The sequence below is a fragment of the Acomys russatus genome, chromosome 21, assembly GCF_903995435.1.
Source record: "Acomys russatus chromosome 21, mAcoRus1.1, whole genome shotgun sequence".
NCBI classification, from domain to species: Eukaryota; Metazoa; Chordata; class Mammalia; order Rodentia; family Muridae; genus Acomys; species Acomys russatus.
The window spans coordinates 46,918,411-46,943,162 of NC_067157.1; the positions used below are offsets into that span (position 1 = coordinate 46,918,411).

Genomic DNA, 24,752 nt, shown 5'->3' on the forward strand with positions numbered 1-24,752 from the left:
AGCAAACAGTTGTTCATAATTCATTCTAACTTTAGGTATGTGCCAGATTTTCTAAAGTTAGATAAAAGCAGATTTTTTTTTTCCATCAGATAACCATGGGTACAAATGGAGATGGTTCACATCAAGACTGCGTGGAGACCCAAATAAGCAGATCAGAAGCAACTTCAAAGTAAAATGGGCGAGGCCACATTATTTAAAGATCCATACGGTAGACTCCCTCAGCACTAACATCAGACATCTTAGGGAAGGAAGTCACGGATACAGTTTATGCAAGCTTAAAAGGACTGCCTCACCCACATCTTGACTACTATACAATAAGTCTATAGAAGCCAGATGATGTTTTTTAAATTACCCTAGACTTATTCTATGGCTCTAAGACATTTTCAACTGCTTTTGGGTTCATGTTTTTGTTGTTGTTGTTCTGTTTTGTTTTTTGTTTGTTTTTAGTGTAATTTAATCTGAAACTCTGAAATTTGCTTTAGGGTTATGTATTGAACCTTCAGAATCAAAGTGCCATGTAATACATTATTTTGTTAATGATGGAGACTGGCAGTGTTTTCTGTCTTTGAAACATCCCTCGCTGACCTCGGATAGCCACATTAAGAACTATGGTAAAAGTGATGTTTCATTACATGCCTTATGGTTGACCCAGAGACACCCTTCTGTGAGAGTGTGGGGATGGATCCTGCGTGACCTATAGACATTCCAGTTCTGCGACATCAGTATCACGCTCACACACAGCACATGCCAGGCATTACCTTGGTTACATTGCTTAGCGCTAGATACCGAGAAGACAGCTGCGACACTCTGTGCACAAAGCTCTTGCTGGCAGCTTGTCCTTCCCACAGCTGCCGAGCTTTCTCCTTCAACCTGTGGAGCTGAGGTTCGTAGCACTGTATCTCCTCAAGGACAGACTGGAAAGCACAAGCGGGTTACCATTCAGAGGCTGGGCAAGCACACGGAGGACAAAGCACGGGCCCAGAGGACGCGGGGACAGTGACAAGCAACTGGAGTCCCCTGAAGACTGCGCTCATTTCAAGCTACACACAGTGGAATGCTACAGAAAGAAAACAAAGCATGCCTCCTCAGAGGTGTCTCAGGAAACATGAGCTCAGTTCTGTCAGAACAAGAAGGAACACTGTATCCTAAGGTGGTGTTAGCTAAGACCAGGCTCCCAGCATGCATTTGGCCAGAGTAGACAGAGGAAGGAGTGAAGACGAGGCCAGATGGCCCAGTCCTATCACCTGGAGTTTCTGCTGTTCTCTCCTCTTGGCGGGCAGGTCATAGAGACGATTGCTGCCTTCCTGGACCAGCCTCTCCATTTTACTCAGCCAGTTCTGCACAGGTTCTGCACTCACTTCAAAGTCTTTCATCTGGATCTTTAGATTCTGCAAGGATTTAGGTTAACGTCAGGGATGAACGAGCAAACTCAAATCCCAAGGGGCTGGGGAGAAGGCTCACCAGTAAGTGCTCCCTGAAAGAAAGAGTTCAGGGATGTGAATTTAGTTCACACAGAACCAACATAAAACAAACAGGCAAAGCTAGCGTGGTGGCACAGTTTGTAATCCTAGAGTTGAGAAAGACGTACAGGAGGATCCCTGGAGACTAGCGGACTGTGCTGTCTAGGCTCAGAAAGAGACCTTGTTGTAAAAGATGGCGTTAAATGTGACTGAAGAAGACAGTTGATGCTGATCTGTGACCTGTTTGTGACAGACACACATGGACAGGGACAGGGACACAGAAAGAGAGAGAAGGAAGGGAGGGACAGGGGGAGGGAGGGAGGAAGAGAGAGAGAGAGAAAGAGAGAGAGAGAGAGAGAGAGAGAGAGAGAGAGAGAGAGAGAGAGAGAGAGAGAGAGAGAGATCCATTTACCCACAGTCCTTCGCTTGGCGGCATTCAGTCCTTACTCTGTGTGGCCCAGCTGCTTCCTGGCTTGTGTTTATCTAGTCTCGGTGTCTAGAGCACCTCATCCTTCTTGACCGTAGCACCTAGCTGACTTTGGAATGTCCTTTAGGAACCTTTAGGCCTTCACTTTCAAACCACAGCCATTTTCTTTAATTCTCCAGATAGCTCTTTTGAATCGCAGCGAATTTGCTTTTTAGAGCGGAAGTTTTATGGTAGGCAAGGTTAGCTGTGCACTTCCCTCTGCCACAGCTGTGCCTGGCCTCTGCCCTGACACCGGAAGGTCCACAGTGGAAGGGCCACAAACGCGGTGGATATCACATTAAAGCATGCTGATCGCTTGCTATACGTCTCACCGTGGCAAAGGAATCTAGTTCTTATGAATTGCTACATTTGTGTGAATCTGTTACTGAGGTGCGGTGTGGACCAACAGACGACTGAAAGGATTTAGGTGGTGTTTAGTAAAGCACCAGGGCCAGGAAGCATTAGCTGGGAAAGAATGAGGACTGCAGAGCGCATTGGCCATGGACTCAAAGCTCTCTCTGCATCTGGCCCATAGGCAACATTTTCAACAACAACTCCTGATAAAACGTAAGAAGGTCCATCAGAGGAGACGGTTTGTTCTCATTTCCTCTCTGCTGCACCCCTAGAGTCTAAATCAATCCTTGCCAAGCACTAACTGAATAACTAAATGCACTTGTGAACCCAACGCATTTCCATCTTTCTGCTATTGCTGTTTCTTGGAGCTGTGAAACATGGTTCTGTGAGTTCCGCAGGGAGCACAGAAGAAAGATGGGTGCTTCATCTGTGCACAGCGACTGTGTGCTAAGAGTAAGCATGAGCTTGACGTGGGGTCCTGGACCCATGCACTCACTTCCTTCTATGAGAAGTGTGTGCCAATCTTGGAAAATTCAAAGGACCTTCAAGGTACAGTTTAAGTGTCACTTTTCTGGACACTTTCCTTGACTTCTCCAAATACAGTCAGCGGCATCATTCTGTGAGTGTTCATGCCTTATCATGAATACCCCTGGATTACAGTAATTTAGTCATCTCTTTCATGGGAATTACCTTCTAGAAAATGGAGTTCCAGAAATAAGACTAAGACTTGCCCTCCTATGACCAAAAGGTATACTCCATGCCTATTCCTTTTAGGAAAGGAGAGAGGGGTGGAATTGGATAAAATAGAATCGTTGTACCTGCCATGAGGCAGGACAGGTTAATAAAACTGTCAGTCCCTGAGTTCCCCTGTTCTTGGGCAACAGTTGAGTAAGATGATCTGGCCACAGGAGCCAGATTCACACACAACTCTTGCTTTGGAGGTCACACTGCACTAAGGATATCACAGCGTCACAGGGTACGACCATGTCCAGTGGAAGATGCTTGCCAGGAACACCAATGGCTTACAAGGGAGAACCCAAAGCTCTTCGCTTACAAAAGAACCAGGGAAGTGTATTTTCTCTTTCTGATAGCAAGTCCTTATTATCATTTCCTTTCTATCTTGTATTCATTATGCCCATCATCAAATTAAGGATCTATCCTGGCAGGAAATGTTTTCAAAGGCAAGATACCTTCTGTATATATGAGTCAATAAAAGAATAAATAAAGAAATTCTGCTTTGAGGCAGAAATTATGATATGACATTAGTAATTGGAGGAAATGAAATCACGTGAATGCCATCTCTCCTCATATTTACACCCCAAACCTGATGCTAGTGTGAGTTCTGTGAACCCTGAGCCAATATTTTGTAGCCTTGCAGGAATTTTTCTGTTCATTCTTCTGGAATAACTTCTCAAACCGCAGCCTTTCAAATGAAAGACTGACGGGGATGCTCAAGTGTGATGTTGACTGCTCCTGCAGGGATGTGTGTGGATGAGCCTGTGGCAATGGCCCCTGGGTAAGAAGTCATCTAATCCTTCAAGGCCACTCATGCTTCCAGCACAGTCTTTTGCCACTTTTGTCATCTGGTTGCCTGTCCCAATGCAAAATGGGATGACCAAACCATCTGAGAACCCTGAGACACTGACACCGTTTACCTGCTACCAGTAAACGCCACAGAGCATGCCCAGGGGGCGGGTATGCTGTACCTCCAAGGCAGATTCCTTCTGGTGGAGATTGGCATGGAAATTCTTCCAGTCTTCTTTTGCCATTACGACTTTGGCCTGGACCCCTTCTGCCTTCTCTTTGGTCAGCAGAGAGCTCAGCAGCTCCCCTTTGGACAGCATCATATTTAGCTTATGCTGCCCATTTTCACTTTCTGAAAGAAACTCCTACAAGGAAAGTATATAATTAGGTACCTTAAGACACACAATGATCTGATATTTGATTTTTCTGTGTATGTCTCAGTGAAATGAAAGAAAACAAAATTGCATAAGTGAAACGACCCATGTTTTCCTTTAGCAACCTAGCTGTGAAACATTTCACTTCCTAATATAACTTCTGGATTGACTGCAAAACCCTGTGAGCTACTTTTTTGAACTATTATTAACTTGTTAAAATAAATAAACAGGGGAAGTAGTCAGGGCCAAGCGATAACCAGTGATATGAAATAATCCCTGGTCAACTTTAGTTTAGTAAAATAAACGCCACATGGTTCTGTATAATTGATGGGGCTGTCTTGTGTCCTTGGCTTTGAGCATCCAAGCTGCCAAAGTGAGAAATAGCACAAGCAGGTACAGGACTTACAGAGCCCATAGGATAAAATCAAACCACCTGTTCAGCAGCGCGCAGTTATCAGAACATCATGAGAGAGCTTCCCTGGGGGTTTCCAATAGAGTAGGTGAGATTGCATGAAGCGGGCGGACATTGGTTTTAGTAGTAACAGGATACTTAATATGGTTGTTGTTACAAAGAGCAAGTTCATGACATAATGGCAACATGAAGCATGGCCACATTCTGTAGGCTTCTCAACATTTGGGTTTACCCAGAAATTCATTTTCCTCTTGAAAAGTAAGGGCATTCTACATCTTAGAGACAATGCCAATTATCACCCCCAGACATTAGGGAAGAAAGAAAGGAATAAGTAGCTAGAGGCGATTTATTTTCTGTCAAGAAACATAAACACAGAGACTCTATGCTTTGGACTTTAATGAAAGCACCTTGATTAAGTTTGAGGGGGCCAGTTGTCCCCCATGGACTCGTGTGTTGAACTCTTGTTCTTTTTTTTTCTTCTTTTTTTAAATAGTTATTTATTATGTATACAGTGTTCTGCTTGCATATACACCTACAGACCAGAAGAGGACACCATATCTCACTGTGGATGGTTGTGAGCCACCATGTGGTTGCTGGGAATTGAACTCATGACCTCTGGAAGAGCGGCCCATGCTCTTAACTGCTGAGCCACCTCTCCAGCCCTGAACTCTTGTTCTATAGTGTGGTGATGCTTACAAAGTGGGACCTGACAGAGGTCCTGGTGCAGTTAGAGCCTTGAAAGAATAAAAATCATTATTTACTTATCTACTGTGATTGCATGTGCATGCTTGCTGCTGCAAGTGTGTGGAGGTCAAAGGACAACTTTCATGAATTGGTTCTGTTCTTCCTCCATGCGTGGTTCTAGGGATCGAACTCAGGTCTGTAGGCTTGGCAGAAAGCACCTTTACTGGCTGAGCCACCTCTCTGGCCTGAAGAGACTTCTAAGGAAACAAGCTGGACACTTCCTAGTTTCTCTTGCTTCCTGTCTGATGTAGCCTGTGGTAGTCTGAGTGAAAATGGTCCCTTGGCTCCTAAGGACTAGCACTGATGGGAGGTGTGGCCTTGTTAGAGGAAGTATGTCACTGGGGGTGGGCCTTGAGGTTTCTGAAGCTCACACTGTCTGTTTCTGCTGCATGAGGATTAAGGTGCTCCTCCAGCTATGCTTCCCACCATGATGATAATGGACTGTACCCCTGAAACTATATGCCAGCCCCAATGAAATGTTTTCCTTTATGAGTTGCCATGGCCACTGTGTCTTCTCACAGCAATAGAAACCCTGCCTAAGACACGGCCCTTTCCTCCTGATAACAGGTCCATATGCCATTAGACTAAAACTGATCCCAAAGCCATTTCCTACAGCCTTTAGAACAGTCAGGTAATCAAGCTTGTTTGCTTCCCAAATCACGCAAAATAGACCGATGCAGGCCTTCATCAAGACCTCTCTTTTGATGGATGGCTACTTCATACAAGCTACCAGGCCAAGAGTCAGAGAAAAGGCTGCTGCCCAAAAGAAGAATGGGCTTTGCCATCACAAATAAACTGGTGAGTGTTCACAGTTCTACCCACTGGCCTGGAGCAAAGCTGAGGAATTTAAATGCAGCACTTTTCCGAGCACAATCTATCTTATTACACCATGAGCTGAGATTCAAAAGAGACAACTAGACTGGTGTGGACACCATTATTTCAGAGCCTGTGTCTGGCTGACAAAGTTCTCATATGAGCTCTTCCTTATTTATAGTTGGCTATATCCATATGCTTTCCAGCAAAAAATTCAAATTCATGAGCCAATGGCTCAAGACTGCTAAGATATACTGTGACTACTACTACTGATGATGATGATGGTGATGATGATAAAAATAATCAGCCACATGTGACACACATTTATGAGAAACAAAGCTGAGGTCAAGGTGGCAGCCGAAATGTCACCATCGAGCTGTAGTTAGACGAGGGAAATATTAAAATAAAACCAAACAAATAAACAAGCGTCACATGTGGCTGCAACTCTGGCTGCCTCAGACAGAAGCCTTTATCCTACGACTTCCTGAGAACAATAATCTTCCATGCCCGTCATGGTTGGAGCAAAAATTAAGTGAAAATGACCCACCAGATACTCAGGCACAATGTTATTACATACAAAGAACTCTTACTGTTTCCTGAGCCTTTTTAAAAACATAAAATAGCTGGCATACAATTATGCATATGAATGGGCTAGTTCCCCTTCAGTTGTTCCAGAGGCAAGTTTATCAGAAATTTAAATCTTTTAGACTAGCCAGGCATGGTGGCACAAGCCTTTAGTCCCAGCACTCGGGAGGCAGAGGCAGGCGGATCACTGTGAGTTCGAGGCCAGCCTGGTCTACAAAGGGAGTCCAGGACAGCCAAGTTTATCACAGAGAAACCTTGTCTCGAAAACCAAAACAAACAAACAAAAATTTCTTAGGCTAAACTTTAATCTGTAATGATTGCGGTACAGAAAGACCCAGAGCCCAGTACTAGTCTAGCTCAGCACTGCATGCAGAAAGCACTGTCAACAGAGTTCTTACCTGGATTTTCTGAAGACTGGAAGAGACTTCACTAAGATTCTGAGGTAGATCAAAACACTTGGCGGTGGTGATTTTCGCGTTAACCAGCCACTGCTGGAAGCCCCTGAAGGCCTTCCGAAATCTTTGTTGCAAAATCTGCTCTTTGCTCTGGCAGCCCTTGGAAGCTTGCAAACAGAGACTGAAAGGGTGATTTGCAAAATCGAGGACAGAAGAAAAGTGACAAAGTTGATTAAAGTGACAAGCCTAATCTGATACCACATCTCATTCTCAGTTAACTGGTATTATAAAAATGTCCTAGCTTCCTTAATTCTTTCTATACCAGGTCTTACAGCTCCACCTGGGCTGTTCCATCACATGAGCTTAGACAGCCCTCCACATCAACCTCCTGAGAAGCTAGAATCACGGACAGCCGCTCCATGCTCAGCTTAGCTCCTACTTTGCGTGAACACATTCTGAAGCCAGGCGCAGCCTCATTTCCTGGGATTATAGCGGGGCTCCTAGCTCCCGCTGAGCCTGAAGCAGGGGGATCCTGGCTACACACTGGGACTCCCTCTCAAGGGAAATGCAAATGAGAAGAAACTATGTTGAGCAGCAGGACGGGCTGGCGCTCACCAGTTATATTCTTTAATTAAGCCTGAGACTTTCCCACTGTAGGGACTCAGGTCCCTGGAGAAGCGGCAGAGTTCATTCAGCTGAGACTTGAGCTCCTCCGTCACGGGCTCGGCCTTCTGTAGAGCATCCAGGATCTCCTAACAGAGACAAACAAGACAAGCACCAAACTCAGTGACTTCCATGCCTTCACACTCTGCACACACACGTCAGAAGTTATTAGTGGGGGCGCAGACCAGCACGAGGTGAGGTCTATTTCTAGGAACTGTTTGTAGCCACACGGCACTTGTGTAAACTGGATCTACTTCTGGCCATGCGCAGACTCTCCTGCATCAACTATAAAGCAGTCAAATAACGAATTCATCAATAATTTAAAGTAAGAGCAAAGAGAAAATACTGTATATTGTTTAGAAAATGGTCCAACTAGACTGTTTGAAATTGTCTGTCATTTAAGATATTAGGCAATCATTTAAAACAGTGGTTCCCAACTTTCTAATGCTGTGAATGTTTAATACAGTTGCTCTTTGTTGTGATGACCCCAGACCATAAAATTCTTTTTATCGCTACTTAATAACTGTGATTTTGCTACTGTTATGAACCGTAAGCATCCATGTTTTTGGATAGTCTTAGGTGACCCCCATCAAAGAGTCTGTCTTTCAACCTCCAGAGGGGTCGTGACCCACAGGTTGAGAACCAGTGATTTAAAAGAAAAGCGACATATGTTTTGTGCTTACAATATGTGAGTCAGTTAATTTTATGTAGTATACGCAGTGAACACTGGTACTAACAACTTCTAACCCCACAGGTATAATTTACCTGCTGGTTCATATACCTCATGATTTCATTCATATAGTCATCAAATCTTTGCCAATGTCAAGTATGCCATTTGGGGCCACTTCACTGCCTTATGAATGAAGGTTTCGTTCGCCTCTCGAATAGCTCAGAACCTAACCCACGAACAGCATGACGATGAGCACAGCACAGGCTCACACAGTCCCAAAGAGCCCAGAACCTAACTGCTGAACAATACACAGATAAACACAGGGTTAGACACACTTAGTTCCAAAATGAGATCCTAAGACTGAGGAGTGCAAGTCTGAAATCAAAGCATGGTCAAGTGGGCTCTAGCAGGTCCTTTGCAATTAAAGCATCCCAATTACATGATTATTATCAAGGGACAACTGAGATTGTGAGTGCCCAAGTCCTTAGCACAATTCCTGGTCCACTACGCAATGCCTACTTTGTAACATTACAAGGGAAACAACAGCCAAACATATAATGGAACTATACCAATAGTGTCAGAGGACAAAAAGATATTCTTAAAACTATGTGCACACATGTATATGCGTGTGCACACACACATACATGTACAAACACACACGCACATATATGCACACATACTTATGTATACACACACACATGCATGCACACACAGTTTAAACTAGAGAAAGGACAAATTGAAGAAAAAAACTACTCCAGTAGCTATTGCTGCAACTATTGCTATTCTTAGACCTCATGAACACACCAGGTTTGTGTGTTGTCATCCTATAAATGACATCACTAATTTCTAGCTGCTGTCAATCAGAAGATCTGGCATCATGTTATGGCACAGAGTTTTTTCTTCTTAATGAAAACCTTCCTTCCTGCAGGGAAGTGAAGTGTCAGGAGATACAGGAAACCCATGAAACAAGGTTCAAGAGGGTTGTGAAACTTACACGACTTGGGAAGTTCGGAAAATGACAAGAATCACAAGGCCCCTCCCCAGGCTTATATAAGAAGTGAGTGATGGTTGGTGAGGGAGATGTTTTCCAGAGCAGCAGAGAGCACTATCGATGCAGCTTTCAGGAGAGTCCCCCACACTAAGGTGAAGTTTTCAGTGTTACAGCTGCTTCTTAGCCTCGGGGGCTTTTGGGAGAAGCCCCCACAGTACTCACTAGTTCACCATCACTACACTTGGATGGAATTCTTTTTTAGGGTGACGTCTGTGATGTGTTGGGGGTGAATGAATGTCTGCTCACATCTCCCCAAGAAAAGCCATGGTACATACTCATTTGTTCCTCTCTCGCTTCATGTAGATTAACGCAAGCTTAGCCTATTCTAAGTCCTAGGTTTTTCAACCAGTTGGCTTCTTTGCCTCCTCGCATTCTTTCTCCTGGTCCCCGCTGACATCCTATAATTTCCTAGAATGACATAGTGGCTCTTAAATGACCTCTGTTCTCTGTTCTCCTTTCTTACATTTATCCTACCTTGCTGTTATTTCCTACCTCACCTCTCTGATCAAGTTGTAATCATGTCCCAGGGTTCAACTCTACCACTGGTTCCTCAGAGGATTCTCTGTGGCCATTCTGGATTCCCAGAGATGTTTATCTGAGGATGCTGGGCCAGGCTAGCTTTAAGTCAGTTTGACACAAGCTAGAATCGTTTGGGAAGAGGAAACCCCTTCAGAAGCCTGGTTTGTAGGCAAGCCTGCAGTGCACTTTCTTGATTGATTTTTTATATGGGTCAGCCCAGCTCACTGGGGGATATAACACTACAGAAAAGGTGGTTCTGGGTGCTATAAGAAACAGGCTGAGAAAGCCACGAAGACCAAGCCAGTAAGCAGCACTCCATGACCTCTGCATCAGTTCTGGCCTCCAGGTTCCTGCCCTGCGCTCCTGCCCTGACTACCCTCAATAACAGAGCGTGTCCTGAGAGTTGTAAGCTGAAATACAACCCTCCACCCCAGGTTGTTTTGGTTTTACCACAGTAACTGAAGCTATAACTAGGACAGATGCTCTGCATGCCTGGAGCATTTGTCATAATGAGTGTCCCTACTGGTTTTATGGTTCTCTATCCACACAGATTGTGATCATGAAGACAGGGGTGACACTCACAATGTTCATGTAAAGTAGCTCAGTGTCTGAGCTCTGAACCATGTATGGCTTGCTTTCTTCCTTTCCCTCCTTTTTTTATTACCTTTTATTCTCTCCTCTTTCTTTCTTGTGGTCCTAGCAGTGGAATCCAGGGCTTCACAACAAGCCATGTGAGCATTCTATCACCAGCCTGTATCCCAAAGTCCTCTGAAACACTTTTATTTAGAAAATTCACAAAAAGTAACCATACAGTTTCTCTTTGAAACTCTAAACACTAACCCAGAGATAACCCCATTTTTAATACTTTTTAAACCATATTGAACATTTTTAAAGGGAGCATTTTTAATGAGAACTAAAGAAATGTGATTATCTACCAAATTTTTAAAAAATGAGATTTAAGCAGGTCAGTTGTAAATTAGGTGACATTAAAAGTGAAAAGATTTTTCAGCTAAAGTTGACATCTAAGAATACACTCATGGGGTTGAAGAGAAGGCTCAGTGCTGAAGAGCAATTGCTACTTTCCCACAGCATCCAGTTGGGTTCCCAGCACCTACACCCAGTGATTCACAGTGACTGAGAACTCCAGCTGCAAGTGATCTGACACCCTCTCCTGTTTCCCATAGGTACTGGTACATATATGTATATACATACATGCACATACACATACTAATAAATAAAAAACAAACCTTTAAAAATATTCATAGTGCCATCAATATTTTAGCAGAACCTTTAATCTCATGAACAGTGCATTGGTTCATATACTTTTGGTTCCATCAAAGTCTGAAGACCTTTCTGAAGGTTGTTTTCATTGTCCAGTTCAAGAAAATGGCTGCATTTTCCAAACTAATAAGCCAATAGTTTTAAAATGAATTTTATAAATGCAACCAACAGATGTTTGCCTAGACCATCTACCTTAACGGAATTTCCAGATGATGTAAGACCAACACTTACAATGGCCGGGTACTGTTTACTGTGATTGTCAGGAGTCATGGCGCCTTCCTAACAGCAAAACGTTGCTGTCAGAGCTCAAGTCCATTTTGTTACACACTCATGGAATTTGAAGTGTTAGCTTACATTTTAGATAAAAAAATTTCCATTAAATGATTATTGACTATTGGTGTCATGTAGAGGAATGTTAACTCAGAACATGGCTATCCTGGCAAGTGAGCACATCCAGAACCTTCTATGTCCATGTGATCTGGCTGGCAAGAGAGCACATCCAAAGCCATTCTAGGTCTGTGTGATCCAGCTGGGATATAAACACGCCTTTAATCCAGGAGACAGAGGCAAACAGATCTGAGTTCAAAGCCAGCCTGGTATAGAGCAAGTATCAGGTAAAGACAAGCTTAAGGCCAGGCGTGATGGCAGACACCTTTAATCCCAAACAATAAAGGTAAAGTTAGTTTGTAGAAGGAAGCACCCATGTTTGAAAGTGATGTCTAATGGAGTGGCAGAAAAGGTGACGAGTCAGAGAGGACTGGACATAATAGAATATGCCCAACTCTCATGAGAAGAGAGAGGAAAGAGAAGCTACTTAAGAGGCAGTTTTGCCAGGGCAGTAATAGAGAGAAGGTTGCAGAGAAAGAAATCAGGTGAAGATGGAACAGGCCAGAAAATGAGAAGAAGCCGTATTAGAGCAGATTGCTGAGCTAGATTGAGGCCAAGCAGAGCAATTCCAGGCTAAGAGAGAAGCCAGATTGAATAAGTCAGCTGGGAGAAGAGTTTGAGCTAGAACAGCTGAGCTTAACCAGTCAGCCCAGAGCTCAGAAAGAACAAGTAAGGGTGGAGCTTATTAAGCAATAAGTCTCAGAGGCCGAAAACATTCTAGGCCTAGGTTAGATTGTACAGAGGCTAGAAGCTTCCAGGACAAGGCCTAGGCTAGCAGAAGGAGGCAGAAAGCCCATCAGACAATTGGAACAGGCAAATGAAAGATACTTGTACTGTCCCATTAGATGACAGTGACTGGTTTGAGGCAATGTCCTATTGTCCTCAGAATCAGAGTCAAACATAGCTGTGACAGCAGGGACTGTCTGTCATCCTGGACTCAGCACAACTGAAAACCCCCACTGCTGATTCCATCAGCACGTGCATCCTCATAGCCCTCCTTAGTATCCAATACTAGCCCCAACACAGGAGACGCTCATTGAAAACAGTAATTACTAGCTACAACCAGACCTTTCTTTAAACTTCTTTTCATTCACATTAATAGAACAGAAAGAAAGGGAAACAAACAAACAAAGAGCCAAAATACTGTAATTCTTCTTTTCTTTAGATATTTAGCTATTTAGAGGTTCCAGCCCCTCTGTCTGTGCCCACACTGCAGAGTCAAGTGACTGTGATTCTGGCTCGGTTCTGACGGCAAACCTAAGAGCGAGGGTAGCGCGAAGAACACATCCAAATGGTTGAAGAACATGCTCAGTAATGCAGCACCCAGGTGGCTACGGACTTTTATTTGCTAGTGTACCACGCCTGCTGCAAAAAGTTCACTTGAACAAAACAGCGCTGGCAATGCTCCTTGACTGGAGCTATTTCGAAATGATTATAGCATAAATAGAAGCAGAGATGTTGACTTCACGAAACTTCCTTTTAAGGACGGCCATGATTGCGGGCATTCTAAAGTGGCAAGTATTGAGCATTGCCAAGGCAGCCAAGAGGAGTTATAGAGGAAAGACATGGATACACCTCGGCTCCTCCTCCCTTCCCTGCTTCCTTTTCTCATATTCTAAGAGCGGCAACAGCTTTAAAAAAGGACAAAAAGGCCCGGAAGGTGACTAGTAAGTGCTAACATGTCTTAACAAGCTAATTCAAGTTCAGCTGTCAAAACCACGGAGAGGAAAGCCGGACACTGGGAAAACTGTTAGTTGTGCTTCGGTGGCTTATCAAATGTGTCTTTCAAAGCTACACGTTCAACCACTTAGTTGTCGGAAAGAGTTAACTGGCAAGAAAGCAGCTTATGACTCTCTGTCTATTTATGCCTCTGCCCACGGGCCATTTTCCAGGCTGAATGGCTGAATACCGTATTGCAAACTCTCGCACCATCAGAAACAGAGTAAAATATCCCCAGCAGAAAGAATGTTTCCTACCGGCGTAGTAGCACCACCCTCCTACGTAGGCTAACTTTTTAACCAAAGTTTGACTTACAGAAGGGAAACAAATGGACACTTTGCAAATTTAGTAAATGCTTTTTCTCTGCCTCTGGATGCTGCATGCACTTAGTTAGCATAGGCTCATGGGGTGTTTTGTTTTGTTTAGTCTTTTTTTAGCAACCATGAGAGCCAAAGAAATATTTAGCTTATCCCCCCCAGTGGTAAACAGGAAGGCAACCACTTACTTGTCCTTTGTGCCAGCTCTCCACTATCTCCTCGTCGGTGTTCTTGCCTTCCAGGAGGGTGAGCTGCTGGGCCCAGGTTTTTAGAAGAGTGCTGAGCCTGTCCAGGGTCTGCTCTAGTTGGGACACCTGGCCAGAGAATTCCTGCTCGGAGAGGGCCATTTCGCTGACCAAGGTCTCCAGGCTGCTCTGTGCTTGGAAGAGGCAATCTTCCCACTGCCTCCAGTCAGCGCGCAGGGCCTGCATCTCCGAGTTCAGAAGCTCACACCCACTGGCAGCTGTGTTCTGTTTCACTGCCGGGGCCAGCAGCTCCACTCTGCTTAGGCGGCCTGCGCCGATCTCTCTGGAATCTATCAGTGCCTGTAATGGAATATCGCCATGGAAACCAAGGAGGCCCTTAGTCACTTGGGCTGCCAGGTTTCAGAAGTGTGTAGACCCGGACGCTGTCCTGCTATGAAGTTTGAGAGAACGTGCACAGGGAAGGAGAGCCGCTGTGCCTGCAGCCTCCCAAGTCATAGGAGCAGCCATCAGAATGAGTGTCTGACTTATTGCAGAATCACTCAGCGCCTCTCTGTGGTGTCCTCACAGGCGGGACAGGCATGCCGAACACAGACAGGCACTGTTTAGGTATGTGGAAGTGGGGTAGTGACTTAGACATTATCTGTGGTGTTCAGCTCCTCTAGACTACAAAGAATCCCAGAAAACCATATTTCCTCTTATGTGGATGGAGAAATGAACTGTGTCCTGTTTGTGGTCTCTGCTTATTCCCACCATCTTCCACAGAAGGGTGGCTTAAATCACATTTCTTCCCTGCTGGGAGTCAGGCTGACCCATGGCAAGAAAAGGATAAGCACTCCTCAATCTCAGACAGTTCTGTACCCAAGGAGGCATTTTTATGGCTACTAAAATGAATAATTCACACACCAATGCAGTTAAAAGTTTAAAGCAAACTCTAGCCTGGGTTTATTTATCATTGTCATATTTTTTCACCTTAGAAAAAGAAATCTCACTAGAAATTTGGGAATTCAGGCACCATGTTTAGTCTTGAGGCTCACATAGAGAACAGGCTTTCTGGTGTAATTAGAATATCCATTGTGAAATAGGTAACTCATGGCATTTTCTTGGGTTAAGTAGAAAAAAGGAGGTTATTGGAGACAAAAGCAAGGAGGAGGAGGAGAGGAATAATGAACAAGACCAATCACAAGTTAACAACAGAAAACCGAAACATGAGTAGCGTGTCATACATGTGTCATAGGTGTGTAAAGTAAAACAGATATTTTAACATGTCTATGTCTCAGTCCTTGCATTTCATTTAGTTAGCCTGAAGTTAATCTGTCTTCACATATGGCATAAACAATAGGGGCACACTTTGGTGTGGATCCTAAATAATACGGATCTAATTAATATGTAATCCCAATAATTACAGTGCCTAATTACATGGTGGCCAAAAGCACAATCATGTGAAATGTGATTTTTATATGTGTGTAAAGCACGTTTTTGCAAACAGGACTTCATGTGTATGTAGTCAGCCTTTCTTGGCAACAGGATTCTAAAAGTCATCTTTGCTTTTAAGTCCATAGAGTGGTTAGTGGTTGAAAAAAAAAAAAACAAAGAAAAATCATAACTTAGAAAGTGCTGCATCTAACAAGAGTGTTTTAGAACATAATATTCAATCCTACACTGGTTTTTGAATTTGAAATTCAGAGAGTCTCTACTGTTAAAAGTCAGGTTCTTTAAATGCCTTCCTTTTCATTTTGGCATGAAACAGGTCCATACTGGCTAACTCTCACTCCATTCACAGACTATCCTTGTGTTATTCTGTGCCTGTGCATGTGTTAGGGATAGTAGTGTACAGGTGTGCACTGCTCATACGTGTGCACACAGCAATCAGAACAGGACATCAGGAGCCTCTCTCTCTCTCTCTCTCTCTCTCTCTCTCTCTCTCTCTCTCTCTCTCTCTCTCTGCCTTACTTTCTTGAGGTAGGATGCCTCACTAAACTGGAAGCTCGCCATTTTTGTTAGGCTGGCGAGCAACTACCTGACTCCACTCAGCAGGGTTGGGGTTACGGGCACGCAGCTCTGGGTCTCCACGCATGCAGAGCTAGTGTTCTTACCCACGGGGCCATCTCCGCAGCTCTCCCCCAGGTCTTCAATAAGGGCACTGTCACATTGTAATGGCTGTGCTTCAAACTAGATTTCGCAGAGATTTTCTTGCCCTGTATTCTCATTTTCACCCTCCCTCTCCCTCTCTCCCTTCCTCTCCCCATCCCCTCCCTCTCTCTCTCTCCACACCCACCCTCATGCATTCATGTCTTCATCCATGTAGACACTGTGCTTACAAGTTACATATCCTGAATGATTGTTTCTGTGGATGGGGGTGGCCAGAGCATTGAAGGGCAGGAGAGGTACTTACTTTCCTTACCCCCTCAAAGGTTTTTCAAATTAACTTTCCAAAGGCTCCATCCATCCTTGCTGCCTCCTCTCCCTTACCTGCCACTCCTTCCTAAATCCATGCAATCTGACTGGTTCATCCCTCCCTTCTGCTGTGGAAATGGTCCAATGGTCAAACCCAGAGGTCATCTTTAGCCTCTGTGCTGATGGTGACCCTGAATTTCTCCTCTCTCCCAAAACTCCTATATGCCCTAGGTATGCCTGGATCTTGTATTTGTGGCATGGATACATCCTGTCTGGGAACTCCAACTACAGACTATGACATCATCTCTTCAAATTCCTGTGAAAGAATGACGACGTGAGTGTTCATTGTGCCCTGGACTTTACTACTGCCTGGTGGTGAAAGTTTGGTATGTCCATCACTGAACATCCCATCTCCCCCTCACCACAAGTACCCACTCTCCTTAGATAAGGGCTCCCTTAATTTGGGGTAAAGACTTAACTTTTAGCCCTGGCCATTTATACTTATCTGTTTGTAGGCTTGATTACTTATTATTATTCATTTAAAATTTTTCTTTTTTAAAAAAAGATTTATTTACTATGTATAGAGTGCTCTCCGTGCATGTACACCTGCATGCCAGAAGAGGGCATCAGATCACATTATGGATGGTTGTGAGCCACCATGTGGTTGCTGGGGACTGAACTCAGGACCTCTGGGAAGAGCAGCCAGTGCTCTTACACTCGAGCCATCTCTCCAGCCCCTTTACAATTGTCTTTTGATACAGGGTTTTACTATGTATCCCTTACTGGTCCATGACTTGCTTTGCAGACAAGGGTGGCCTTAAACAGGTGGAGTCCTCTTCCCTATCCTCTTAAGCACTCACCTTATAGGTGTGTGGCACCAGGCCTGGATCACCCTTGACTCCTTCAACTTGGCACTTACTGTAAGTCAATCCCTCCCTTTTCCAAACCTACTGGACTTTCTTATTGAGCGCACTCCATGTCCAGGCAGGGTGCTAAGTGTTTTCATTTGAATATCTAATTCAGTCCTCCAAACGGCTCTTTGGAGCTGATTCCAAAAACTATAGGTTTTTTTGGTTTGTGTGTGTTTGTTCATTTTCTTCCTTGTGTATTTCCAATGAGACTGCAGGACATTGACAAAAGTGATTTTTCCAAAAAATATAACCAGAAAGTCAGGAGATGAAAGATGCCAGGAAGGCCCATTGGCTTCAGAGCCTAAACTTTAAAAAGCTTCCTAAGCTGTGGTTACACTGGGTTTGCTGGGCCAATAGAGTGGTATTTCTCAGTCTCTTACACTACAGCAGTACGTACAGCTGCATACAGAAACACAGACAGGCAAGGCCACAGGTTGCTCATAAGTGGAACTAAATTCCTTCCGATTATTTTTCTTACACTTTGTTTAGAATTACTGATGTATGGAACAATAAAGCACCAACCAAAACCAGAACGAAAACAAACAAACAAACAAACAAAGACAAGAAACAAGAATCTTATCCACCAAGCCCTTGTCTGCCACAGAACTGCTGAGCCTATGGACCAATGCAGAGTAATAGTGGCCTGTTTGCTCACCTTAATTTTCAGTAGCTTTTTCTGGGTAGCCGAGGAGTCCCCAGATGCGTCTGACCACCGGTGGAGCTCTTCCTTTGCTGAGTGGAGCCAGTCTGTGAACTCCTGGACGGCATCTAGGTACATGAGGTGGTCTTTCACCACCTCCTCTGCTTTCCTCATTTTCTCCTAGTTAAGAGAGAGAAAGCACGTGAACACTCGTGGTCACTGCCACCATGAGATCGGGTGAATGTGCAGTGACAGGTTCCACAGAGGTTTGATGTAGCTTGGAAGGCTTCACTTTTTATGCTCGGATTCTCTGTGAATTTAGTATCTTAAAAAGAAGTCATTACTTGGGAAGCAGAAACAGGCAGATCTTTGTGAGTATGTGGTCACCCTAACCCTAGTCTACATATGAAATGAAGCTCCAGGGCCAGCCATGAATACATAGTGAGATTTTGTCTCAATGAGAGAGAGAGACAGAGAGAGAGAGAGAGAGAGAGAGAGAGAGAGAGAGAGAGAGAGAGAGAGAGAGAGAGAGAGAGAGAGACAGACAGACAGAGAGAGACAGACAGACAGAGAGAGAGAGAGAGAGAGAGAGAGAGAGAGGAAGGGAGGGAGGGAGGGAGGGAGGGAGAGAGAGAGAGAGCAGTGTGTGTCAATACTCACATTTGGATCTTTTATTTATTTGTAAGTTAATCTTAGGCTAGCACACATTGCAATGGGTTTTGTCATAGCACCTACATACCTATGCATCATTGCATGTTTCTTTCACTCCCCCCCATAGCCCTCCCACATGTCCTCTCTTCTCTCACTGGTTCTCTTTGCTTTCCTGGGCAGCCACCCCTTCTGCGTTCCTAGTTGTACTTTAGTTCCCATCTTTCTGGAAAATGATCTTTATGGGATTCCTGCCCACCAAGCTTATACATAGTTTCAGACAGCCAGCTCCAGTAATTCAATCCCTGTAAGGGTCCTTACCTGCACTTGGAAGCATTTGCGTGGGTCAAAAGTACTCACCTTGGCCACGGTCATTATGTCCTGAAACTGCGTTCTCAGTTCCTCCTGGCCGGCTTCTGTGAAAGATTCGTCCTGGGTCTTCTTGTACAGCTCCCTGGACTTGGCCGCTAGTTGCTGCAGAGCTCCTGTGTGATCCTCTGCCTCGGACACGATGGACTGAAAGTGGTCCAGCAGGGCAAACTTCTCCTTCAGCCCTGGCTGCAGCTGTAAAGGATGCTCTACTTTCTCATCCACTGATTCCATCCACTGCTCCAACTGGCTTTTCTTCTCTAGATAGTTGTTCCATTGGTCAATCACAGACTCCAGGGTGCTAGAACAAGTGTCACATACCGTAAAAATGAGTATCAACTTAGGTGTCTCTTCCAAAATACAATTACAGGGCCAACAGATCTATTTACAGTGCTTTGTTGAATAATATTGTGATGGAATGTTGTTTTGAGTGCAGGGTGAAACAACTTTTTTTTGATCTGTCACGATTAGGGTTGCTTTAAACAAAATTAATGTATGCTAGGGTATGTCTAATTCACCCCTAACTGTCACCTTCTCTCTCTGTCATCCCCTGATACCATCACTCAAACCGAAGACTTTAGCATGCTGGGAAGTAATCAACTGATCAACAACGCACAGTTACTCGCAGCTCATGCTGGGTGAAGGCCCCCAGCATCTCTTGCGTAGGACCCCAGCTATTCTGGAGTCAGGATAACATACTCAATGAGCTTCCATCACCTGTTCAAATTGTTGTACTAGCACCCCATCTTTCTGGAGCGTTTCTGAAAAGTCTACATCGATGTCATCAGACTCCAGAAGCCACCAGAGCCACCTTCTGCCACAGCTGAGGGTCTTTTGCACGCTCTTGGCAGTACAACCTGAGTCTGTGTCATCTGGAATGTGCACTTCTCTCTAGCCTCTGATCTCCTGGCAAGCAAAAAGGACGTTGTTTTGGCTCATTGTTTGCTGAAGTCACTTCAACAAGGAAACCACCCAGCATGTAGCTGTCGGATTTAATTTCTTGCTGAAATAAGAGTCAGAACTCTGAATCTGTTTCTTGGATTTAACATTTTATTGTAACATCTGAAAAAAAAACAAAAAAAAACAAAAAACCTCCCACATCCCTATTCAGTTCTACAAAGTGGAAACCTGGCCTGTTGCCAAGCACTGGGAAATTACTTGAAGCCTACTACAGAATGGGAGAGCCCCCACAGGATCTGACTCCTTTCTTTGCTGATCAATAGGAGTTATGACAAAGATGCAAAGAGACACTTCCTCTTAATGTAAAATCCAAGAACCAAAGCCAGCAAGCGAACAAAACGCCACACTAATGTCAGGTGCCCCTGCCGCTGCCTGCACGGCGGGTGACAGCTGCAGTGGGGTTTGTGACTTGCAGTGGTCCTCCACCTTCTCCCTACGTACTTGCTGTGGTCACTTTGGGACCCACTCCTGGAGTGGTTGGATGGTGGAGTGTTCAGAATCTGGGTTCTGGTATGTGTTTTAATGTAATTCTCAGTGGTCGCTATTTATCTGACAAGCCAGCTGTATATGTACAGATAACTTGAGAAGACGCCCAGGGAAGGTGAACTCTTCCATTCCTAACAAACAAAGACAAACGTTTTTCTCTAATTCTTCATCAGTAACTGATGCAGGGCAGGCCTGTGATCCCTCTCTTTGTTCTGTCTTTCCTTCTTTCTTATCAACTAAAATTAATTTTTAAATGACACAGAAAGTTATGTATATTAATGTGGCCACATTGTATTTCCATACATGGACACATGTGCTTGACACCTCACTTGACAACACTCTTGGCTTATCCTATCTGGTGAGACTTTTCAGTCCATCTCCTCCTGGGTTTTGCAGTGTGTACCACAGCACTGTGATCTTCCCTCATCCTGCTGTATATGGAGCAGCACTGCCGACTCTCCTGCTCTTATCTAACACGGTTCGTGCGCACTGTGCGTCCTTTTGCATCCTGCCTCCCTGACACGGTCCTTGGTCCCTGGTTATCACCATTCCACTGTGAGCCTTTACAGACTCCATGTATGAGTGGGATCTGACCATCATGCAACTCTAAGTACTTCCGGATGCGATGTGTTAATGAGTGGCCACATAAGAACATCCCCCACTTTGCAGGATTTCATCTCTTCCACGCCTTAGCTACCTAATGCCTGGATGTCTGCATCACTGTGATAACCAGAAACACTCCACACATGTCCTGCGTCACCAATGTGTGATGACTGCAGGGTGAGGAACAGACAGACTCTTTGAGCTTGGTTATTAGCACTGTAACTTGCCAAGAACAGTTCCTTGCACATGCCTTTCAATAGCTAAGAGCTATTAAAGAATCTCTTGACTTATTAAGTATTCTTAAAAATATTCTTGACTTAAAAAGAGACATTTTTCCAAGCTTGTGTTATGTGCAAGATTCCGTGAGACGCCGGTGTGAAGGGGGTGGAGCTTGTGAGGTTGGGGGGAATGGAAAAAAATATTTTGAAAAGAAAACATAGAATCAAAGCATCACTAACATACCAGTACCGGTCTGTGCTCCATGGGGAATAGAACACAGGCAAAGACACTCATGCCAGCACATAGCAAAAATTAACATGCTTGGTAACTCTACTGCAGGCTGCCCCGATGCTGCGCCTTGACTTTATGAAACTGCTGGGTTTTATTTGGGCAAATAAACACTTAGAGAAGATTGCTGCACCTTTGCGCATGGACAGCAGAACTCATGACGTCAGCCCACGTCGTTTTAAGCATCTGGAGCTGAGCCTGAATTGCCTGTTGACCCTCCTTGTTGCTGCTTCTTAATGCCTGGTCCCCTTTGCCAATGGCCATATTCAACTTTACTTCTCCTTCACCCTTCATCAAGAGGATGTCCTGGAGAGGGAGAAGGAGACATCATTAGTGGCAATATGAAAACCTGCTGTGCTAAACAATGGCTGCTTCTTAGAGCTAAGAGGCTGAGGTCTGAAGTGAGAGTTCAGCTCACAAGCCTACAAGCCTGAAAATCTGAGTTTAATCCCCAGAATCCACACACAAAGCTGGGAGTGGTGGCATGTCCCCATATTCTTAGCTCTGAGGAGGCAGAGAGGGGCAGACCCAGAGCTTCCAGCCTAGCCCACCACAGGAGCTTCAGGCTAATGAAAGACTCTCAAAAAACAAGGTGGATGGTGACTGAGGGGGATAGCACCACAAGCACGCAGACAATTATGCATGCACCACTTCTTCCCCTGCCAAGAAAAATTAAGGCAGGGATATCTTTCTGTAAAATGAAAGTAATAAACATACTCAGGCCCTAGGCTATAATAATATAAGCTAGATATCAGAAGTATGGGGTCCAAAGATGAACTTAAATTCTTAGAAAACTCTGGGCCACATGCCAGTAAGTACAATTTTGTTGACTGGCTTCAGTGAAAACTAATTTAGACAATGAAGACACATCTTCAAAGAGTATAACCTCGCCTCTGTGTGTTGCCTGGCTGATTCCAACTGTTCAAGGTCATGTCTTCAAGAGGTCTGTCTACTCTGTGTTTACAAAGAACCCTTGTCACTCCATTCACAGCCCAGACCTGTGCTCTGCAATAACAAACAATTCACACACTGGTCTCTGACCTGCTGGAGCATGGGTCCTAACTACTATTTCTATATTCCTAACAATTCTCATAGTAATGGAGTAAGTAGTAAACTTTGATTAACTACTGAATAAAACAAGCAACCAAACAAAACTAAAGCTATTAAAACAATATGCTCCTTTCCCCAAAAGGAGAACACTTTCTCTGAGTGTTCGATCCATCTCTCCTGTGTCTCACATATTTTCACCTGACACTTCCCAGACTACTGGGGTCCATCCTAGCTTCTGTGCATTGAGTCACGTACCTGGATCTGTGACAATCGCCCTTCCAACATCTCCTTGTTCCCACAAGTGCTGTCCGCACAAGCCAACCTGTCTTGAACATCCTTCACCCGGGACCACATGCTCTGCGTGGCTTCTTCCAGAGCTTCGTGCTCCTGCAGGGCCAGCTGACAGCTGCGCAACCTCTCCTTGGTTACCCTGAGAAGGTTCTGGTAGCTGGTAAGGAGCTGGGTGCTCCGGCGGCCTCCCTTCCCTGCGCTGTGGCTTTCTTCACTGAGAAGCTGCCCTCTCTGGGAGAGTTTGTCAAGGGATTCTCTGGGCAAACAGAATTTCTTTTTTTAGTGGCAGCATTCTGGATCCAGGGGAATGAAAAAATGACTGTTGACATTGGATCAGGAATGAGACCAGAGCTCATGGCTGATTTGACTTTCACATTAAGATGCTGGGGATCAGGCTGGCTACCTGCCTTCTTAGTGTAGTCAACATGTGTCAGGGAATATGGGTCCATTTCTGCGATGCCTCTGTCTAAATTCCAGTGGCACAGCCTACATCTCTCTCCAAATTCAGTCCAGAAAGTGGGCTCAGCTCATCTCTAGCATCTCCCCATTCCTGTTTGATACCCTAACTATGAGAAGCTTTCATGTTCTGGTATGGATGGTATAACTCAAATGTGAAGTGTCCCCCCTATTGGTTCATGGATTTGGGCACTTGGTTCCCAGCAGGTGGCAGGTGGAAGTTTTGGGAGGTGGAGCCTCTCCTTCATGACAATTCTGTTTGTGCATTAGTTTCTGAGATGCCTCTTTACAGCTCAACACAAGCATCCCATCCCTAGGCAGTAGGCATGGCAGCCGGGAACAAGCAGGCTATGTGGCTATGTGTGCAGGACTCCTGTGCCCTTACTCCATGTCTTCCTCCTAACCCAATACACCTGTCTCTACTCACAGGTCTTCACTGTCTAGAAGCCAGGGTGACTGCATCCTTCTGCATCCCCAGGATGTAACACAATGCTAGGCAGAGACCAAGGAGGAGGGAAGCTGTTTTCAAATGCTGTGGTAGGAGCCAAACAACATCTTTGGTGTACCTTGAATGCTGGGTCTCTCATACTTTGGAGTTATGTTAATTGGGTCCAGAGTGGAGAAAAAAAAAACTCTCAACCCTAGCATAGCTCGGTTCAGAGTTCTTAGTGCAACTCGGCCAGCTGGGTTTTTTTTCTATCTTAATTATAAGGTAATAATTTGTGATCATGTAAATATACGGTTGGTAAAGCGATAGTGTGGCTTATGGGCACAGCGTGCAGTGACCAAATAAAGCAGATTAATGTATCTGTCATTTCACATACTTCACATATTTTCCATTTGAGATTATTTTCTTAGGGATTAAAAAAAAATACAACTTTCTATTTTCAGCTCCATTCACATGCATTCAATAGACCTATGACAGAGGGCTGGAGAGATGGCTCAAAAAAAAAAAAAAAAAAAAAACCACAAGAACTACAACTGAAACTGAAAAAACAAGAAACCCCCATGTTCCTCGAAGGTGAGGATTGTGTTCCTTTTGTCCGTCATTTCCTCATTTCTCTTTGGTTCAAAGCCCCCGGAAACACTGACCACGGGAGCCTGAGCTTCCCATGAGTATGTGCATCTGGGGAAGCCTGGGTGCTTAGCAGCAATGAGCTGTCAGGACTGCTGCATAACTGGGGAGGCTCGGTTGGCAAAAGTGCTCCCCACGCCTGCATGGGCACCTGAGTTTCGATCCCCAGAACCTGAGGAAAGCTCTGGGCTTGCTGACACATGCCTGTAATCCTAGTCCCTCGGAGACAGAGACACACGGGTCCCCAGAGCCCTCTGGCTAGTTAGCCTAGGAGAGATCTTGTCTCAAAAACTAAAAGGGAGGAAAACTTCTGTGGATACTCATTGCTGGCCTCTGGTCTCTACATACATAAATGCAGGCATGCATAAAACACACACACACACACACACACACACACACACACACACACACACACACACACA

At 44.6% G+C, this 24,752-nt stretch overlaps 1 protein-coding gene across 2 annotated transcripts in view; it reads right to left on the bottom strand.

Moving 5' to 3' along the window:
- Syne1 (spectrin repeat containing nuclear envelope protein 1) overlaps positions 1–24,752 on the bottom strand; it is a 454,246-nt gene that overhangs the window by 224,159 nt on the left and 205,335 nt on the right. For both annotated transcript variants that reach the window (XM_051164670.1, XM_051164671.1), the window contains 10 exons: positions 22,764–23,055; positions 21,592–21,764; positions 18,894–19,203; positions 17,901–18,065; positions 13,923–14,279; positions 7,743–7,879; positions 7,131–7,308; positions 3,987–4,169; positions 1,245–1,388; positions 759–914 (listed from right to left, as the gene is read on the bottom strand). In XM_051164670.1, coding sequence (XP_051020627.1) covers positions 759–914; positions 1,245–1,388; positions 3,987–4,169; positions 7,131–7,308; positions 7,743–7,879; positions 13,923–14,279; positions 17,901–18,065; positions 18,894–19,203; positions 21,592–21,764; positions 22,764–23,055 — 2,095 coding nt within the window. The remainder of the gene's footprint in view (positions 1–758; positions 915–1,244; positions 1,389–3,986; positions 4,170–7,130; positions 7,309–7,742; positions 7,880–13,922; positions 14,280–17,900; positions 18,066–18,893; positions 19,204–21,591; positions 21,765–22,763; positions 23,056–24,752) is intronic.